General features: G+C 27.6%; 1 protein-coding gene across 1 annotated transcript in view; it reads left to right on the top strand.

Annotated features, from left to right (window-relative positions):
• Positions 1-21,271, top strand: part of LOC145835498 (WD repeat-containing protein 26-like) — a 40,510-nt gene that overhangs the window by 18,415 nt on the left and 824 nt on the right. The window contains exons 7-14 of the mRNA XM_082943130.1: positions 1,024-1,186; positions 3,277-3,442; positions 5,120-5,260; positions 12,091-12,231; positions 17,312-17,466; positions 18,224-18,302; positions 18,753-18,885; positions 20,797-20,970. Coding sequence (XP_082799256.1) covers positions 1,024-1,186; positions 3,277-3,442; positions 5,120-5,260; positions 12,091-12,231; positions 17,312-17,466; positions 18,224-18,302; positions 18,753-18,885; positions 20,797-20,970 — 1,152 coding nt within the window. The remainder of the gene's footprint in view (positions 1-1,023; positions 1,187-3,276; positions 3,443-5,119; positions 5,261-12,090; positions 12,232-17,311; positions 17,467-18,223; positions 18,303-18,752; positions 18,886-20,796; positions 20,971-21,271) is intronic.

Below are 21,271 nucleotides of genomic sequence, written 5' to 3'. Positions count from 1 at the left end.
TGATAGCAAATTATGAGTATTAATCAGACAAAAGTTGATGAGATGTGTGAACTTAAAGTTTAACAAACCAGAAATTGTTTGTTGAACTTAATTTAATTGTTAGCTAGAATGTTTATATGTTAACGATGACCAAACACCTCCCGTGTATACAAGCTGGCCCGTCAAGCAAATACCTCTAGCGTGAGACTTATTTTTTGCTTGAATAAAACAACTGAAATGCATTTGCCTATTATATAACAAATTTTCTCTTCAAATCTTTATATCATATTTGGTTTTCTGTACAAAGTAGTACTGCCCAATTATTTCAATACACTCTTGCGTTTGAAGAAAAACTAACTACTTATTTTACAGTTTTCGAAAATTATTCGACACACTTAGATTATTAATTATTATATATAGACTAGTTTTATTATATGTCCGTCCCGCTAAAGGCTTTTCTGGTAATTCTAGCCCATCTACTGGAAAAGTTTCCCATCCATATTATAGTTTACAAAAAAAATATTAAGATTTTGAAAATTTAATTTTGAATTTAAAAACTTGATCCGAATCCGGCCGGAACTTAATTTGAAAAACAGATCCGGATTTTAATTTGTGGATCTATAGATTGATACTTATTAGCAGCTTTATTCTGACGAAGGCTACATAAAATACTTAAAAAAACTTTTCTAACTTTCAAAATGATTATTTTTTGTATATTTATAGATAGTTTTAACTGAAACATTTAGTAAAAGCCATTAAATAAATATAAGCTTTGAAACTTAAGACAAACAAAAGCAGTTTTTATTTTAAAATTGAGTTATATTATATTCTTAGTTAAAATTCATATTAGTTTTTTTCTAACATGTTTATGTAAAAATGATAGTATAGGTTTGTATATTTACATAAGTTGAGAACTTTAATTGTTTGGTTTTTGACTAAAAGTACAAAATTATAGATAAATAATTTTATTTTTATTTCAGTAAAAAAATTAGCCACTAATTTCCTAAAAGTAAAAGTAAAAATTTTTACGACTTAATTGAATAGACTACCTACCAATGAGCGTGATGATGCCTCCGAGCAGATTGAAAGCTTTGTTCGAACAAGCTTTATGTTATCAAAAGTCCAAGTGTCTTTTTCATAATACTCCGGATGCCCCAAAGCTAGGCAGCTGCTCCCTACTTCTTGACCAAAATGATTTCAATTATAGGTTTAAAGTTTCTTAGTTGTTGATCATTTATTTATAGCAATTTTTTTAAATCTTATGCTATGCAGTTTTATTTAAAATAAGTTTGATTAGATAATATCGTTACAGATAATTTTTTTTATGTCTGTTATTATTGTGAGGTTAGTTTTTGCGTTCTGTGTATATTCTTAAAGTACAGTTAAATTTAAAACTTTGAAAATGTTGTGTCAAATAAGTTATATGTAAAAATAAATAAAGTTAGTTACCAAGTGAAGTGTAAATTTAAACTCAGTAAGTCATGAAAAATCTACATTTACAATATTGATGTGCCGAATATTTTATATATTTATTTGTAACTTTCGTTGTTATTGGAATATTTACTATCAATACTACTCAACACTGCTATTTAACTACTAAAACAGCGTTACTACATACTTCGACCAGTTCAGTATAGTTAAACCTTTCAAAAAAAAAAACCGGCTAGTTAACTATATTAGCAAATTAGACGAATTAAGTCTAATTTGAAGCTTTTTTTAGTATAAATTACATACATTTTTGTTAATCTCTTGCTAATTATATTTTCTGTTTTAGTGAATTTAAGTCAGTGTCTTAAAAGTCATTTAAACTTTGTTTGTTTTACATTACTAAGCTAAATTTACACTGAAGTTTAATACTTTAAGCTAATACTACTTAATAAACTTTGATTTATAAAGCTTAACCTTTAGTTTTATGCTAACCTAGGCTTGCTGTAGTGATGTATGCTGTTTTTTACAAAAAGAAAAGGAGTTTGCTTAACTATATTTCTTTCTGTTTCATTGTTCACCATTTCTATTATAAAATTTGTTTCACTGGTTTATATTTTTAGAAATAGTAAATCATAAATTCAAGGAGACATAACAAGATTCTTTTTTATTACTTGACGCGGGAGCCGATCATTTATAACTTTTCTGTTTCAATAAACTTTCCTTTTCTAAAGTTACGTTTTTCATTTTACTTGTTCTAAATCAATTGATTTGCATTTTTTTATTAGCTTTATTTGAAATAACTTGTTTAAGTTATAGAATAATTAACCCGTTTTTATCATGTTGTAAAAAACGTTTACAAATTAATTAATAAAAAGTTAGATTAAACTGAGAAAGTTTAAAAACAACTGCTTTGAAGTTGTAAGACATATTTAGTTTTGATGAGATAGTCCATCTAATAGTTTCGATTTTCTCCCATATACAGCTTTCTAGTTCAAAGCTCCTCATATGTACTCTGTAAAGTTTTGATAGCGGTAAAAAAAAGTGTTAGCCAAAAAATAAATACAAAACAAGTTTAATCTGCAGGCTTCTTAAAGACGCCATACAATTTTTTTGTTTTACTAACCTTTCTTTTTAGTTAACCATGACATTTTAAATTTGATTTTCATTGTATTTTTAGATTAAAAAATATTATTTTTATGATAATTTTTAAAATTCCATAAGAAACAGTTAAAGTTATTGCTTTGCTATATATTAAACTATTTTTGTTTTCTCTCACTTTTTTGACACGAAGTCTAAACGACAGTGAACTGACGGATGTCTTACTGATAAAATAAAAATTTGTGTCTTTTAGGTTCATTTTAATTTTTCTAAACCTTATTTAGTTTGTTAAGTTTTGCGTCTCATTCACGTAGCCATCATTAGTTAAGGGTTAAGACATTGTTTTCACTCGTTACAATAAAATTTATTACTGCTATCTTTTAATTTAACTACAAGCGAAAATTAAAATAACAAATATTGATGCTTTATTTTTAATCGAAGCTTCTTTTTAATATACGTTTAAATTTATAATTTGATTATGTGCTTAAAGGTTTTTCATAAATAAATTTAATAAAATTAAACTATTAAACTATATAAAAAGCTTATAAAGACAGCATAATACTTAAACAAAAGTTTTTGACGATTATAACGATTGTACTTATTTTAAACACCTAATAAGTCTAAATAAGCTATTACTGCTTACTTTCATTTCAATAAAACGGTTAAATTTTTTAATCTTTAGCCTATTAAGATAAATATTTTGTCTCCATTTATACATATTTTAATAAAAAACTATTAAGTGTTAGTAAACTTATAATTTATGCATTGCAGAAAAACTTTTCCTACAAGAACAACGCAAATACTTACCAAAGATACATATGACTCCAGTAAAGAAAATATTGACACAGAAATTTGGGTTTGCCAATTCTCTCATAATGGCACAACACTTGCAACAGGCAGCAGAGAAGGAAATGTGAAGCTCTGGAGTATTAATCAAGTTTTTATTTGTGTTTTGAAATCAAATAGAAGTATAAGTTATTCAAGTATAAATAATACGAAAGAAAAAGAGTAACTAGAAGAGAAAGATTTTTTAGTTTTTGAATTTAATTTAATTTAAACTTTTTATAGCAATACATGCTTTGTTAACATTTTGTGGTAAAATAACATCTAGATTGTTTTATAGATATGATGAGGTGCAGAGAAGTCTTAAAACTAGTGGACTTCAAAATATTTTAATACTTAGTTTTCAAACTTATTACAAATTGATATATTGGAATACCAACTATATTTAAAAATTAAAACCTAAACAGTTTAGAAGCTTTAAAGAAAAATAAAGTAGATAATAGCAGTCAATTAAAAAGTAATCTAAAAATAAAACTAATAAATAAATTGTATACTTTTAATATTCTAGCAGCTAAATTTCATTAAATAAGTTGTAAAACTGTATATATAATTTTGATATTTTAAAATCTAAAATATAAAACTGCCAGATTTATAATTATAGCTAATATGTTTTAACTAACTTTCGTCTGATACACATATTAGAACAAAGTAAATACAAAGAAATATATAAACATTAAAGATAATTTAAGTTGTAAAACAATTACTACTTCGAGAAAAATAAAATCAACAAAGTGGTAACCTAAAAAAAAACAATTAGGTTTAACAAAATCGTGTTCTAATTGAATAAGGGCTACTTTGCTTTAAAGCTTCTTATCTTTACATAATTTAGTCCTACTTTACAAAAAATGCAATTGCTTTCGTTTTTAATAGATTACTCAAATTACTTGTAGTTAGATCTGGTTGTTAATTATAAAATGTTCATAAATTAAAAGATTTTTCCTGCATTTGTTACAGTTTGTATTTTGGCAGTTGTTTTAACTTTATAAATTTTAGCAACAATTTAAGAACTTTTTTTTAAGTTTTAGTATTTAAATGTCGTGATGGCAGGCTGATAACTTTTGTGGCAAAAGAAATTAAATTTGTAGAATTCAAAACTTTTGACAAAAATGATAACAGGGGTCTTAATATCAAGTTTTAAAATAGGGCTGAAAACAAACTCTTTGTTCAACTGCTTAGTGGGATCTATAATGATTATTACTTTCTTCTCAAAAATATAATATGTGTTTCCTATAAACGTTAATTTCAAAAAATGACTTGTTTTTATCTGACACGTAAACTTTTGTTTTAAAACTAAAAAAAAAATTCACCATCAAACAAGTCTGTTGGATAAAAGTTGTTATTAAATATTTTTTTATCTTATTTGTTTCATCTTAAAGCAAATAAATTCTCATAAAATACTTGAATTTTTTTTTTGCTGTTTTGCGTAGACTCTGTTTATATTTTTACCTTGTTTTAATTTACGCCGATGATAAAAATTACTCAAAATATTTTAAATGTTAATCTAGATGTAGAAGTTTCATATTTTTGATCTAAATTTATATCAGACTTATATTTCTTAAATATTAAACTACTGCTTAGTAGTTGTTTTTTAATTTCAAACATATTTTAGACAACTTTACTTTTTAATAACAATACACCACACAATATCTGAATTAAAGTTTGTTTATTTTTTAATGACAAATTTTAAAGTCATGAACATTAATTAGTGTTTAAAAGTTTGATTTTATTTAAAAAAGCTTTTATTGTTTTAATTGTTTATTTTTGAATTAAGGACACACATGAAGTTTCACACAAATGTACATTATCCTCTCACAATCAAGGTATTGGCTACTTGTCCTGGTCACCTGATGACAATTGGCTGCTCGTATGTGGAGGAGAAGACTCGAGTGAGATACATCTTGTTAATCCACAAGTAATTTTTGATTGTAGCATTAGTTTGATAGTAAAATACATCATATTTAAGTTTATGTCGAAATTATAAAAGTTAATTAATAGTTCAAATAATATTAAACAAAACTGTTAAAAAATGATTATAAAGTGTGCTGCGTGTTAATAAATGGTTATAATAGACTGCTGGCTGGCTTTGAACCGTTCCAACTTTGCTTGTCGTACATAGTTCACACTTTTGATAAATTTCTTTTTTTTTTAAAACATTGTTTTTTATACAGTAGATTATATATTAACTAAAACCCGTTTATTAGATATAACGTAACGAGGCATTAAATTTTAATTAAAATCATAACAAGTAATGTCCATTAAAAAAAAACTGTTTTCGTGCATAAACACTTAACCAGGGTTGGAAAACTGTGGTCGCGATGTACTTTTCAGTTTATAACTGGGTTGCCACTCATTGAGTCAAAAAAAGCTTCCCTGAGTAACCTTAAATTTTCCTGAATTTACCTCAGTTTTTTTCAAATCCTTAATAATTTTGTTATTTATTAAAAATTGTATAAAAAAGTTTCCCTGAGTTTAAAAAAAATCAAAATTCCCTGAGTTTCTCTGAGATTATCTATAATTTGAAAACTCCTGGGTGTGTGGAAACCCTGAAAAAACATACTTTTTTTTTAAACAGTTTAAATTTTACATAATAACTTATAATTAGGCTCTTAATTACTAATTACTAGCACTTTATTATTATTGATTATTTTAATGCACTTTTGGTTTGTAATAGTACTCTTATATTGATTGCTACAATTGTTTTAAATAACTGCGATCTACAGTAGACTTTTTTTTTAACATTGAGGCCTGCAACATATAAAAAGTTGTCTACTTTGATTCAGTCTGACGGTGTTTTATTGCCCATAGAGTATAAACAAATTTACAAAGTTTGTAAAAATAAATTAGCATTAGAAGAAAACATGCCAAATTTATTTACAAAATGTATTTATGTATTAGATGGGAGCCGATCATTTTTAACCCGCTATCACTTCTAACCCGATCATTTCTAACCCTATCACTTCTAACCCGATCATTTCTAACCCTATCACTTCTGACCAGATCATTTCTAACCCGATCACTTCTAACCCGATCATTTCTAATGATGATAGTTTTAAATGAAATCACTATACTAATTACAATTACTAAATTTTATTAACTGTTTTATTTTAAGTTTAATATATACTCATATTAATATTTAAAAAAAGTTGTATTTCATATAAATTCGCCCAAAATTTGAATGCAACTTGCCAATCTGGTCTCCATACTTAAAATCTATACTAACCATATAGAATCTCTTCAAGAAAAAGTATAGAATAGTCTTCAACCACTGCAATACACATTATATTTCTTACATTGATGACTGTCAAAACTTAGTATTTAATCTTTAGAATACAGAAGACTTATACTTTTTCTAATGCTTTTAAAACTAATAACTACAGTTAATTTATAATCAACCTTAATAAAACAATTTATTACCTCAAAAGTAAATCGACAAAAGCATGTAGTCATAATTATCTTTTAGTTTAAATGTGGAGTTAGCTTTTAAACAAAACTAATCTTTGCAAAAAAATTGAACAACTTTGATTTTAGTTTACTTGATTAAAATAAGATACTTTTTACTAGAAACTATCAGTAATTTAACAAATTTTAAGCTTATAAACCATTGATTTAAAATGTAGAATTTTGTTGATTCTATTGTTTAATTTTATTATTCCTTTCCTCTGTTAATAATTAACCACTTTTCAATATTTTCTATAGATATTTATTCGAATTGTATTTTTAAGTTGCTTTGGACTTAAGGTTTTAAATTTAGTGGTTAGTCAATGCACTTAAATTTTTGATTATTTTGACAATTGTCAATACCTTAATTCCAATAACGTTTATTTTAATTGTATCGATTATGCTTTGGCAAAGCTCGTAATAATTGACAAAGAACAATGAAATACCAAACTGTTGTACAAATGTGCTGAACCTAACTCTAAAAGTCAGGATGTGTATATCTGGTTGATGTTTGAACAAGAAGAAAATTTATTCATGAATTTTTGAAGCTTTTTTGAATTCTGACATTGTAGTATGTTCTAAATGAATTTTGTATAAGTAACCTTGAACCTTATTTTAATGTAGAAGTGCGTGATTCAGACTATTTTGCTGATTGCTGAACTAAAATCATAGAATACAAAATTGTCTCAATATGTGTTTCTGAGTTTTGCAGAGAAGGTTTTTTGTTAAAAAGAAATTGAAAGTTAATTCTAAAATTAAAGAATGTTCAGCTGTGTTAGGTTTTATTGGAACTCACTGATCGTTGAAAAAGTTGATGTTTAAGTTGCTTATTATAATATTAAAATCAAGTTTGTTAAAAACCTTCTCCTTCGAGTCACAAATATATTAAATAGTTATATTCTAAGTGTTGATTTCTTTTGCTATTAATCTATAAAAATTAGATAAAACTGTAGTTTTTGGTTTTAAGGTGTATAAGTTTTCGTCTCTTCGTTATGTGTCATTCAGTTTAAGCGGCCCAGATTTTTATGTCTGGGTCTAGCGTAGGATAACAAACTTCCAATAGTAATAAACATCAAAAATTAAATATTAACTAAAGCTATCTAAACATTAAGTTTTATTTTAAACAAAATAAACTAAAATTAATTCAATAAAAAAACAACTTTGTTGCGATTATTTTGTTTTTAAAACGAATCCTTAATTTAAAACAATAATACATAAACATATTAATACAGATCGGGTTAATAATTGTCGGATTAGAAACGATCGGGTTAGAAATGATCAGGTTAGAAATAATCGGGTTAGAAATTATCAGGTTAGAAATTATCAGGTTAGAAATGATCGGGTTAGAAATGATTAGGAAAAATCGGGTTAGAAGTGATCGGGTTAGAGATGATAGCGAGTTAGAAATGATAGTAAACCGTATTAGATATATTGTCTCTAAATATACATTAATTAATACAAACACGAAATAAACCATATATTTTTATAAAATTAATCATCTGAAATTAAAAATAGATTAAAACTTTTTAATTAAAAATTAATTAATTTTGAAACATTAGTATGTAATTGTAGTGTGAACTTACTTCAGCTATAAATTATTAGTAATGTTGTAATACATTATTAAAAAAACAAATCCTTATACTTCCAAAGTATGCAAGTTTATATGTATATATGTAGGATGTAGGGGTGGATTTCTTATAGAAGAAAAAACAGAATTTAAGACAAAAGCAATCACATACACTGTTTAAAAATAAGGATGGTTTTTTAGAAATAACCACTTTTATTTCTCCTATTAAAATGTTTCAATCGGGTAGTAGATATTAGCAACAGTACTACCTGTACAAATATGGAGAAGATTGATTACAAAATGAGGAAATTTTTTTTAGAAAGGTTTTTTTTTTGCCTTTTTTGTTAGCGCTTTCTATTGGGAACCTTTTGAATCCACCGATGTTGACCGCTTATATCTCAATAGTTACTATAAGTAATTTTAATTGGTAAAAAGTATTTTATAGCAATTTGATTCGATACAAAATAAAATCAATTTATAAAAACAGAGTGGACTCCTTATGCCCTTAATTAAATATTAGACAAAAATCTAAAATACAAAAGTTATAAAGAGAAAATTATAGGGGTTTGCTATCATTGTCCTCATAGACCTGATTAAAATATCGGTTTATTTGTTTTTTTGAATACAACCTTTCAAATAGATTTGAAAGATAATACCATGAATGGATAAAAATGTGAGTCTTTTATTTGTCCTTATCATACTTCTGTTTTAAATTGTTCTAAAACTTTATAATGAAATTAAATAAAGGTTGTGCCTAAAGTGATACTTTAAGAAGAGTCGTCTGTCATGTTGGCAGGTATTCAGTCGTATTTGTTCAGACATAGCTCTTTAACTTATGCTGCAATTGCTGTTCTTTCAAAAATTGCAAATTTTTTTTGATATATTTATTCAAGAGTTTTTGATAATAGTATTGCAAATAGCCTGTGAAATAGCCTACATCGAAATAGTTTTTACCGACAGAAATAGTTATCAGTATGTGAGGTTCTACACTGCTCTGCTTTATAGAAAGTGCCATTTGTTGCTTTTATTAGAAAACTTTTTCCAATCATCAACGTCGTTATTTATAACTTTCATGTCGCTTTGCAAATGACTTTTAAATTCATACTTGGCCGTCTTACGTTTCGTTTGACAAATGCCAATTCACTGTCCAGAAAAGCTTCTTTTTCGACTGACCCACAAAGGAGTAATGTTAGTAAGTGATTGTAATAAAAGTACTGATGTAATAAATTAATTTAAGCTAGATTGATACAGGATCTTTTTTAATGACGATGTCTACCTTATAAGTACCACTAACAACTAAACCAGGGTCGTAGTCTATCGCCGAACTGATGTTTATGGTTGTGCATTTCAGTCAAGTGCTAAGTGTTTTATTATATTTAATGGTTTTAGAATTACTCAACTCTATCTAAATTTAGAATACCCGCTTTATTTTAATTTAATATATATGTAGTCCTTAAACAACCAATTATAAGTCGTGTTTCATGGAAAACAGGAGGGGATGTTGGAGTTTTTAAATACCAATTTAGAGAGATACACATTGTAGATTTATAGTTAATCAAATAATTTTGACATGGTTTCGACTTTTTATTAGTCATTTTCAAATAAAAAACTATGCAAAATAACTTTAAATTAGTGTTAAAACAACTAAGTATACAAGATAACTTAAATAATAAGGTATCTATGTATCAGTTATATAACAAAATTAAAAATTACAGTACAATTACCGTTTACATAAGTTTTTGTATATTGTTAAAAGGAAAATATACATAACTAGCCAAAATTTCTTAGTGTGTGGGTAATACCCGGTTTAGTTAATTGTTTGTTCAAAATTGGATTATGATGTTTAATTAAAATAGCTTTGCTGATCAGAGTCTCAAATTTGTTTCTACATTCTTTTAAAATGTAAAAGTTGTTAACAGTTATTCTTTTATCTTCACACTGTTTCATAGAATTTAAAGCAGGTATTAATCAAATATATTTTTGCCTTAAATTTACCATTAGTGTTTTTCTTTTTCAATATTAACAGAAAATTGAAAATAAGTAAGTATGTAAATGTTTCTTAACATATTATTAACAAAAGTTCCATTTTTTATTTTTTAAAAGTTCGAATTTTTCTGATTTGGTTGTAAAACTATCTGACAATGTTTAATATTAAAAAAGAAATATTCTTAATTATTAAATGATTTTGGGATTTATTATAAGTAATGTGGCAACGTGACTGTTTTTTATAATTTATTACTGATGTTTTTTTTTAATGAAAACTGGCAAGTCTTGTATATAATTTTGTGTAATTTTTTATATTATTTTTTGTTATAACAAAATTGAAACAAATAACGTAGAACAAAGTGACAATCTTTAAAAATATAGCAGAAAGTAGAAAACAATACAAATGTAACTGAAAAAAAAACTTTCTTTGTTTCTAAATGGTTTAGTTTCGAAGTGGATCTTGAAACCAATCTTAAAAAAAACATTAAAATGTTTAGTCTGCAGGGTTGCCACATGGTCAGGAAAAGTCAGGAAATCAGGAAATTTTAGGGAAAATTAAAAAAAAAGCCCGATTTGTCAGTTTAAATTTACAAATTTCCATATTTTCCAAAGCCTTCAAAAGGTGAAAATTAATTAAAAATCCTCTAAAATCAGAAAAAAACTCCAAAATTTTCCAAACATTTACAAAATTATTTAATTTCCAATGCCTTCATTTAGTATAAATTAATAAAAAATCCTTTACAAAACTGCAAAATGTTTTCAAAACTGCAAAATTTTTAACATATTGAACAAGTTAGCCTACTTGAACAAGTAGATTTTGTAAGCTTTTTAGTATTGATGATCTGTAGCAAGGACACTTCCATAGTGAAACTGTGATACATACACAAAAGTTTAAATGCAAGTGGTGTTCATATACTGTCACTTTCAAAATATGCGAAGAAAAGCACTCACTGTACATATGAATGGAGCTGGACGTAGAAATAAAAGGCCAGGAGTTCACTGAATCCAATAATTTTTCTATAATGCTGGATCAAGCTCCAGTGAGGTAAGTGGTGAGAGCAGCGGCAGAGTAGCAAGTAAGTGAGAGCAATGGTGTAAGCCCATCAATAGGTTTGGTAAGTAAGTCACAAACCACAGCGGCTGGAATTTTATGGGCATTACACACTGTCAAGCACAATTACTCAGCCAGTTCATGTAGCAAGCTGTCTGAACAAAAAAGTTTCCTGACAGTGCAATAGCACAGTCATGTCAGATGGCCCGAACAAAATTATTATACATGATAAATTTTGGCCTTAGACCACATTTCGAAAACATCTTGCTAGAATAATAATGGACAAGCTGTGTTTATAAGGTAATAATATAAGTATTTTGCTGATAGAGCTGTTTATTGCAAATAAATCAATAATACACAGATGGTTCAAGTGATGTAATGGAAGTTTGATGATTGAATTCAGCAAAAAAACTGTTGTTTTAAACTGTATTAAAATCAGATTGAGAGCTTTATATAGTTTTAAGTGTTAGATTACGTATTTTAGAATAAGTTTAAATTAAGAGTTGGATTTAGAAAAGACAGGAAAATGTTACTAAAATGTCAGGAAAAGTCAAGAAATTTTTCTCAGCTTGATCTGTGGCAACCATGAGTCTTAATTTATGACCGTGCTTTTTATCTTTGGTATGACTTCTTATTAACCTGTACAAACTCAAATAGTAAATAGCGAGAAAAGTTTATTAAAATAATAAAATTTTTACAGCAAGGAACTGTAGAAAAACAAATTCAATGTTCTGGTAATGACGATTCTTTAACTTGCTGTTGTTGGAGTTCAACAAAGTGCCCTCAATCAAATGACTATAGATTTGTCACTGGTGGACTAAAAGGACATTTCTATGAATGCGTAAGTTAATTTCTGATTTTTTTATAGTATTTCTATTAATTTGAATAAAAAAAGAAAACTTAAGTTATTTAAACCACTTTATAACTGATACTAGTGAGTTATAATTAATTTAAACTAGTGATCTACCGGATTCGCTGTCCTGCTGGATACTGCCTTTTTTTAACTAATATCCTGATTCAGCCGGATTCTAATTTTGAAAGTAGATATGAATCCGATAGATTACTAGTTTTGCTATTTGTTATCCAAAAGTAGATTTGAACACAATTATTTAAAACGAGTAATTGTCTTTTTTTTGTTAAAAAATTGTTTTTATTTAAAGAAAACAACCACACTATATTGACAAAAAACGTTCTCAAAAAGATACAATTAAACAATCGAGCTTAAACAAATTCACAGTATCAATATTTTTAAACATTGAAATTAAAATACATTGTTGGCCGAATTTGTTTGAAAAAGACTTTTTCAGGACACTTGACTTTTGTTAAACTAGTAAATTTATAAAAAATTTATGTTCAGAAAAAGCTATACTAATACGAGCCCAAAAATAACAAAGTACAATTTCACTCTTACACTTTCTTAGAACAACCTGTTTTAATTATTAGACATTGTTTAAAATAAATAATTGTACAACAAACAAGGCAAAACTGTTTAACGTTTAACATATCTAATTTAAATAAAAGTTTAATCATGATCGTTTATTTATTTTTAACTTATGTTTTTTGTTGTTGGTTAAAAATGAGATCAGGATCCGGCTTTTTTTACCAAAATGCTGCCGTATCTTAATATAAAAAAATTGGGAGCGGGTCAGAATGACACAGCGACAAAAAGACACGGTCGTCAAATAGACACGGTGCGTCACTTTGGCACAGCGACAAAATGACACGGTGCGTCACCTTGGTACGGTGCGTCAGTTTGGCACGGAGGGTCACTTTAGCACAGAGACAAAACGACACGGTGCGTCACTTTGGCACAGCGACAAAATGACACGGTGGGTCACTCTGGCACGGTGCGTCACTTTGGCACAGAGGGTCGCTTTGGCACGGCGACAAAATGACACGGTGCGTCACTTTGGCACAGCGACAAAATGACACGGTGCGTCACCTTGGCACGGTGCGTCACTCTGGCACGGAGGGTCACTTTGGCATAGCGACAAAACGACACGGTACGTCACTTTGGCACGGAGGGTCACTTTGGCACTGCGACAAAACGACACGGTGCGTCACTTTGGCACGGAGGGTCACTTTGGCACAGCGACAAAACGACACGGTGCGTCACTTTGGCACGGAGGGTCACTTTGGCACAGCGACAAAATGACACGGTGCGTCACTTTGGCACGGAGGGTCACTTTGGCACAGCGACAAAATGACACGGAGGGTCACTTTAGCACAGCGACAAAATGACACGGTGGTTAATAAGGGAGAGAACGATTTGTTGTGAAACTTCAATGTTCATTGGTATGAACAACGATCTTATTTTTCTTGGAAACTTTTCGGTTTCCTGTCTTTTAACCGGTTTTGTAGAATTAGCAACAATCACATTGATTAACTTTAAAAATAAAGACCGCAGGAATTTTTGATTGTGCCTTAATAAAATAAAGTGAAACATGTAATGTTTATACCTTCTATTGTCTATCGCTGTACTTATAAACAACATACTCATTTTAAGCAGTAGCAAGGTGTTAGGTGTGCTTAAAAGCTGTGCTTAATATATGACAAATAGTTGTTTATATCAAACAACGTTCACAAAGATGCAAAAGCAGCAACTTTTTTAACAAAATACGACTGCCAAAATTAAAGGGAATTTATTTTTGATTTCTTTCGAATTTGAAAAACTTAAACACAGTTTAGTACTAGAACTTGAAACGAGTAATAAAAATTAGAAAATGACTTGTTATTTTACGACTAGAAAGATAAAAACTCATATAAACGTGTTTTTAAACTTTAGCAACATTCTGATTTAAAAAATACTATCTACACTTTAGATCAATAATTCAGCACATCAAAACAATAAACTAGTAGATATAAATACAGAGGAAAGTTTGTTTTATAAACTAAAACTCAGACGTTATCGAAAACAACTTTTCTGCTGTTGTAATTCTAAATTCTTATGCGCTTCTTATTTTACGTTTTTATGCTTAAAAAAAATAATACTTGCGCTCTTTTGGCGACTTAATAGGTTGCAATTTTGAACTTAAATACTGCGTTTCCTGACGACCTACGTTAGTAGCAACATGTTCAAAAAATCATTATGCACTTGACTTAAAAGATCGAAATTTTGCGCCTCTATGCGACTTATGTTAGTTGCAACATATATCGCGCACTTACAAGTATAAACATAATGCTCTTTCGCAAATAAAATTGTGCACTTAAGCACTAAAAATGCATACATAAAAGTATAAGAACAAATAACCGCAAATAAATTAGTTTTTTTAGCAAAACATTCCCTACATCAAGCATCTCTTTAAATAAAACTCAATAAACCACTAATACACACTTGTAATACAATTGTAGACTTGCTTTAACAAAATACAATATTTCTCACTATTATAATAGTAAAACTTCGCAAAATAAAACATTATCGCAATTGATATTGTCAAGATTTTAAACTCGTTAAAAAATTGATTAGTAATTATTTAAATTATTTTCTTGCTCCGTTTTTTAATGGATTAGGCGTCTGTTTCCTATTAGAATATTCTTAAAGCTCAGGCAACTCGTGGTCTCCAATGTCTCAATACAGATATTGGAGACCAGGGGTTGCCCATGATAATTAGGTAAATAGAGCATCGCTTTTACCAATTACTCCCAATTGCCCCATACTTTCAAAATGATGTCTATTTTATATCAAAAGTAAATAATTTTTTTTTTCATCAGAAAGAAATTAACTCCTAATCAATAAACAATATTGTTTCAAAATTTTAGAAAAAAGTTTTGAGAAATTCTAGAAAATATATTTATTTTTACAAAAAACTCCTTTTTTTATTCGCAAGATTAAAAATAGAAAATTAAATACTATTTTCATAACAGAGTTAAGACAAAACCGAGTTTTTTAAAACTTTGTAATAAAACTCAAGAATATAAAGTAGCAGAAAAGGTTAACTAGCAAATTAAAATCTGCTTTTACTATATTATTATGAAATGTATTTACTGATTTTGTATTAAATATAAATGCTATTTAATTCCTTATATGCAATAAAATACTATTTTATCTGTCATACTCTAAGTTTAACTTTTTATATTTTAGACTAAAAAGTTTTGTAAAAATAAAAAAGACTTATAGTATTAACTTTAATAGAATGGCTGCAGCTTTAATTAGAAGGCTGCAGCAGCAATGTTGTATGTATAACCTCTAGTGATTATTTTTTTTTAAAGTGATAAATATATAAATGCGCATGAATGGTTGCATCAAACTCTTGATTTTTTCTTAACTGTTCATAATACTGTTTTTAACTTTTTCATAAACTTAGGCTTCAGAACTGTTTATTTTAATTATTTGCTTTTAGACAAGTTTATTATACATTTTCAATACAGAGTTTTAAGTAAACATCTTAACTTATTAACTTTTGTTGAATATAAATATATATACATATTTTATATAAATGGCTAGTTACTACAAAAGCATCTGTATTTTTAAAAACCGGAGTTAAAACACGCACGACTTATTCTTACTACGAAATAACTCTGTATTAAATTAAATCTTAGTTATTTTTTATAACAATTCATGATAATAATTAATTAAACGTTTAACAAAAAATACTAAATTTTATTCATTACATAAATATGAAAAGTCGTGAAACGTAAAAAATAAAACTTAAGAAAAAATAACTCATTCTTTTGTTTTTATACTATGACTTAAATTTTAAAGTAATGTATCATATATAGTTTCAAATGTATCAAGCTACTATAGTTTAGAAAAAATATAATAAATCTTTTGTTTAAGTAATTACTATCAAAATTTTACATTTAAAAGTTATATTACTGAAGAAGTTTAGTTTAGCTTATAAGTTTGTTAATCCATGCTATAGTGACGCACCGTGTCATTTTGTCGCTGTGTCAAAGTGACGTATCGTGTCATTTTGTCGCTGTGCCAAAGTGACGCACCGTGCCAAAGTGACGCACCGTGTCATTTTGTCGCTGTGCCAAATTGACCCTCCGTGCCAAAGTGACGCACCGTGTCGTTTTGTAGCAGTGCCAAAGTGACCCTCCGTGCCAAAGTGACGTACCGTGTCGTTTTGTCGCTGTGCCAAAGTGACGCACCGTGTCGTTTTGTCGCTGTGCCAAAGTGACCCTCTGTGCCAAAGTGACGCACCGTGTCATTTTGTCGCTGTGCCAAAGTGACTCACCGTGTCATTTTGTCGGTGTGCCAAAGTGACCCTCCGTGCCAAAGTGACGCACCGTGCCAGAGTGACGCACCGTGTCATTTTGTCGCTGTGCCAAAGTGACGCACCGTGTCATTTTGTCGCCGTGCCAAAGTGACCCTCCGTGTCGAAGTGACGCACCGTGCCAAAGTGACGCACCGTGTCATTTTGTCGCTGTGTCATTCTGACACCCACCCAAAAAAATTGGGTGCACGACTATTTAAATTCGGACAATTTAAATTCTTAAAAAAATATTGGAAGGGCCACATCTAAAAAAGTACTGTATGTTTGTCAAATATAAAAAATACATATGTAGGTTCTTTTAATATATACAAGCCATTTTTTCTTTTTGCAAAACATTAAATATTTTTTGAGATATGGCTTAAATAAAGTAAAAAACGCAGTTATTTTTTAGTAATTTTGAAATATCTTGAAAAACATTTAAGATTTTGCAAAAAAGAATAAGTGGCTTGTAGGTATTAATAAGATCTACATATGTATTTTTTTTCAAATTTATATGACTTATTGAGATAAAGTCTTTTAAATATTATTTTAAGAATTTGAATTGTCGTAGTTTGAGTTGTCCGAATTTGAATTGTCATGTAACCATAAAAGTTGATCCGGATCCGGTACCCGCCAGATCCTAGTTTTGTAGATCTGGTATATCACTAATTTAAACTACTTAAGAAATAATTCATATCAAAACTTATAATCAAAAATCAATAGAATTTGGATGGTGCAATTTTAGGAAACTGGGAAGGAGTGAGAGTGCAAGCTTTAGCACCATATCATACTGATGATGGTAGTTTCAAATATTTAGCTGCTGACAGTCAATACAGAGTTAGGTGGTATGACTTTGACAATGAGAACAATGATGACGTGTAAGTTTTTTGACAATGTTCTTATTGAAAAGAAATACAAATAAGATATTTAGAATTTTTTTATAATCATATGTTTTAAATGTTTATAACCATTTTCTAAGGTATTAGATAGTCTTTAATAAACCGCAAATATTCTTTGGATGTACCTTTCTAGTTTATCTTTTTATAGATGTTAATCTTACACAAAACTGTTCAGAGACTAACTAATAAAACTTTGAGTGAGTTTGTAATGTATACTAACTAGTACTTATGGGTTAGATAAATGAGGATATATTGGGTTATTGGTTATAGAAGATTAGATCAATATAAAGAGCAGCTTAAATTTATATTTTTTTACAAACTAAAGAAAACATAGGTTAATGCACATAATAGAAGCTAGACTTAAACTTTAAGAATTAACAGACTATATTTTAAAATTATAACACACTCAGACCAAACAAAACTTTAAATCACTACTCTCACAAACCACCTGACTGACGATTACTGATGCTTTCAAAATGTTTTCTATTTTATTTAAAAAGAAAAAAAAAAAGAACAAACTTATTTATTTTAACAATAACTTGTATGCGTTTACGAAACTATTAAGACGCAGACAAAAACGTAGATAAAACTTATTATTTTTACTAACTTCTAAAATAAAATGCGCTCTTCTATAATATATTTCCGCTATTAAATTTAGTTTTTATTTTTCATTTCAGCTTATAGAAGTAGAGTCGCTTATGCGCTACAAATTGTTAATTCTTAAATTTTTTAATAGATTGAAGGAAGACCACCCAATATTGACAATGTGCACATCACAAGATGGGAGATATTTACTAGTAAATTTAGTTGATCAGGTGAGTTACAGTGAAACCACATACCTAAAACATGTTGATTTTAAATTGATAAAAAACTAGTTGAAAATGAATACAGGACAGCTGTTTATAATAAGTTTTATTTTAGAGCTACAAAAAAAAAAGCTGTTTCAATTAAACTAATTTTTAACCATATTGAAAAAAAAAATTATAATCCTCAGAAATTGTGTGCTACTTCTTCTACAAAAAAAAAACTTCTGATACAACCGTTAGCACGTTTACTATAATACTTCCAAGTTGTTATCAGCTTTTTTATGTAAACTTTAAATAAAAAATGTATTGAACCAAAAATTTTAATACCAAAAAGCATTTTTTTGTTTACTGTTATAATAAATTAAAAAAAAACTTTGATAACCATGTATACTACCATTATTGTTTTAAAGTTGATGAAAAGTATATAATAGTGGTACAAGTATTATTTTGTTGTAATAGGGTATTAACTTATGGGATTTGAAAGACCGGGTAAAAACAAAAAAGTTTCAAGGAAATAAGCAGGGAGGTACTTATCATATATACTCCTGCTTCGGAGGCATTAATCACGCTTATGTTGCTAGTGGAAGCGAAGGTGCGTAAGTTAAATTATTAAAAAAAAATATTTAAAAAAATTATTTATTAATTTTGAGATTTTTCAAGTAGCATCTTATTTTACATACAGTATACTTGAAATTTATACATATACAATTATAAAGTTCTCTTTCGAATATTATTTTTATGCTCCCTTTGAATTATTATAGTTATCATTAAAAAATTTTAAATTACGTTTGGCTGAGATGAAAATTAGTATGCACTGTTGTAGTTTCAGAAAATAAAAACAGCTTGGATTTAAAAAATATATTACAATGTTTCAATATTTTGCTCTATTACTATTTATACAATCAGAGTTTATTGCTTCCTTTTTTTAAATATTCCATTAGATAAAGTTTTTGCTTGATTTAGCCAGTAGTAAAACATATTTTTTTTGAATATAATTTATGACAACTTATTTTCTCTAAAAAACAAAACTAGGTTGTAAAGAAAATGCGACTAAAACTTCTTAATATAAAAGAAAACAGTTTTCAAAAAAAAAAAGACTATGATAGTTTCAAACTCTATTTTCTTAAGTTTTATCTGTAATTAACAAATTTCACAGAATCACGTGTTTGTAGTATTCGAATCTATTCTTCGATCTAGCATTTATTTAACTGAATTTTATCGGTGTTGTTGTTGTAAAGAGAGCTAATAAGTTTCTGACCAATGTTTGTAGAAAGCCAGCTTTAATAAGCCATTACTTAGACTTTATTTTTTTGGAAGCGAAGAAAGATTGGATTGGTTTATTAAGTTCTCAAAAGTAATGGGTATCCAGAAAATTTAGTAAATAAGACAAAAATCTATTGAAACCATGTTAAGTCAAATATTTTGGTCCAGAAAAATGTCAATTATTACTGATATTTTTCCGTATTCAAAAATATTAGATAAAAATGTAAAGAATGAATAAGAAAAACATATTTTGCAGTCAACCAAAGGTTAATGATCCCATCAAAACGAATATTTTGTCCAATAGAAAAATCACTATGACCTTACAAAAATAGTTTTGTTATATACAAATATTTACGCTACTGTGAAATCAGTTGTATTTGGAATTATCCTACTGCATTTATATATAAGAACTAAGAGTTATATACTAAAGCGCATTGTATTTTGTATTAGTAATGAACAGAAGAAAATGTATACAGCGGTAAAAAGCTATGAAATAATTCTGATTTTTAAACAAAAACGTTCTTTTAAAGTTTAAATTTATATTGCGTACTTTTTACTTTAAAGGTTGCAATCAAAGTTTTCGACTTAAGTAAAAGGAGAATGATCAATGATAAATTTTAAAAATTTATCATTTAAATTTATATGGCAAATTTAAATTTATTTTATTTTATTAGGGTTTTAGCAGTTTGTCTAACTGAAACAAACCTAAATTATGTCTAAATAATTAGTTTGATTCTATCATTGCTTTATTCAATTAAAGTTGTTTTATATAAAGTTAGATTTTATTTTGTTGATTTTTTATACTTAGTTTATTGAATCAAATCTAAATAGTCCGTTTATACGTTTAATAAAATATTTAGACTTTGTTTTTATTCCACATCCTTTCTTTTTTAAAATGAAATATATTATAATCATTACATATGAGTTGTTTTGATTTTAATTTAATGCATTGTGAAAAAAGGTGACTTAATCTTATCGAAAATCCAATTTATAAATAACTATCTTAAAATATTTTAATATCCTTATATGTAGTTAAATCAATAGAGTTTATTTACATATGAATTGGCTCTAAAATAACATACAAGATAAGTTAATAGGTTGTGTTTTTTCAAAATTTTATAAATTTTCAAAAACAAGTTAAGCATGTTAAAAAAGGGCTTTATATATTTTTTTCAATTAATCCATAAGTTAAAAGTAAAAACTAACTATACATTTTTTTTTTAAATTTATGTTCTGACAGACGGCCAACTGTATATATGGAACCGAAACAAAGAAAAATGTATAGAAGAACTTCATGGGCACAATAAGGTGGTTAACTGTGTTGCTTGGAATCCTCAAATAAATTCTATGATTGCATCTGCTTCAGATGATGGTACAATCAGAATATGGGGATGTCCTTCCGAAAGTGAACCTGGTTTGTTGTGCTTTAGTTGTTGTTTGTTTATAATTGAAAAAAAAATTATTGCTGTTGTTGAAGAATTTACAATTAACTAATTTCAAATGTGTCTTGTTTTATAAACTGGAAGCATAAAACAAGATGACCACATTATACTTGAATATATATATTTTTTTACTTCCTAAAAACTTGATTATTTTTCAAAATTGATCAAACTTAATTATCTTTGAATATTCTTAAACTTTTGACTTGACAGTTAAAACATTTCAAATTTATATATATTTGTTATTAACCAAATTTTGCTGAGTAAAATACTTTT

The sequence above is a fragment of the Thalia democratica genome, chromosome 5, assembly GCF_965202585.1.
Source record: "Thalia democratica chromosome 5, ktThaDemo2.hap1.1, whole genome shotgun sequence".
Taxonomy (NCBI): Eukaryota; Metazoa; Chordata; class Thaliacea; order Salpida; family Salpidae; genus Thalia; species Thalia democratica.
Note: the sequence above shows the minus strand (reverse complement) of the source record. Positions and strands in the feature narration are given on the sequence as shown.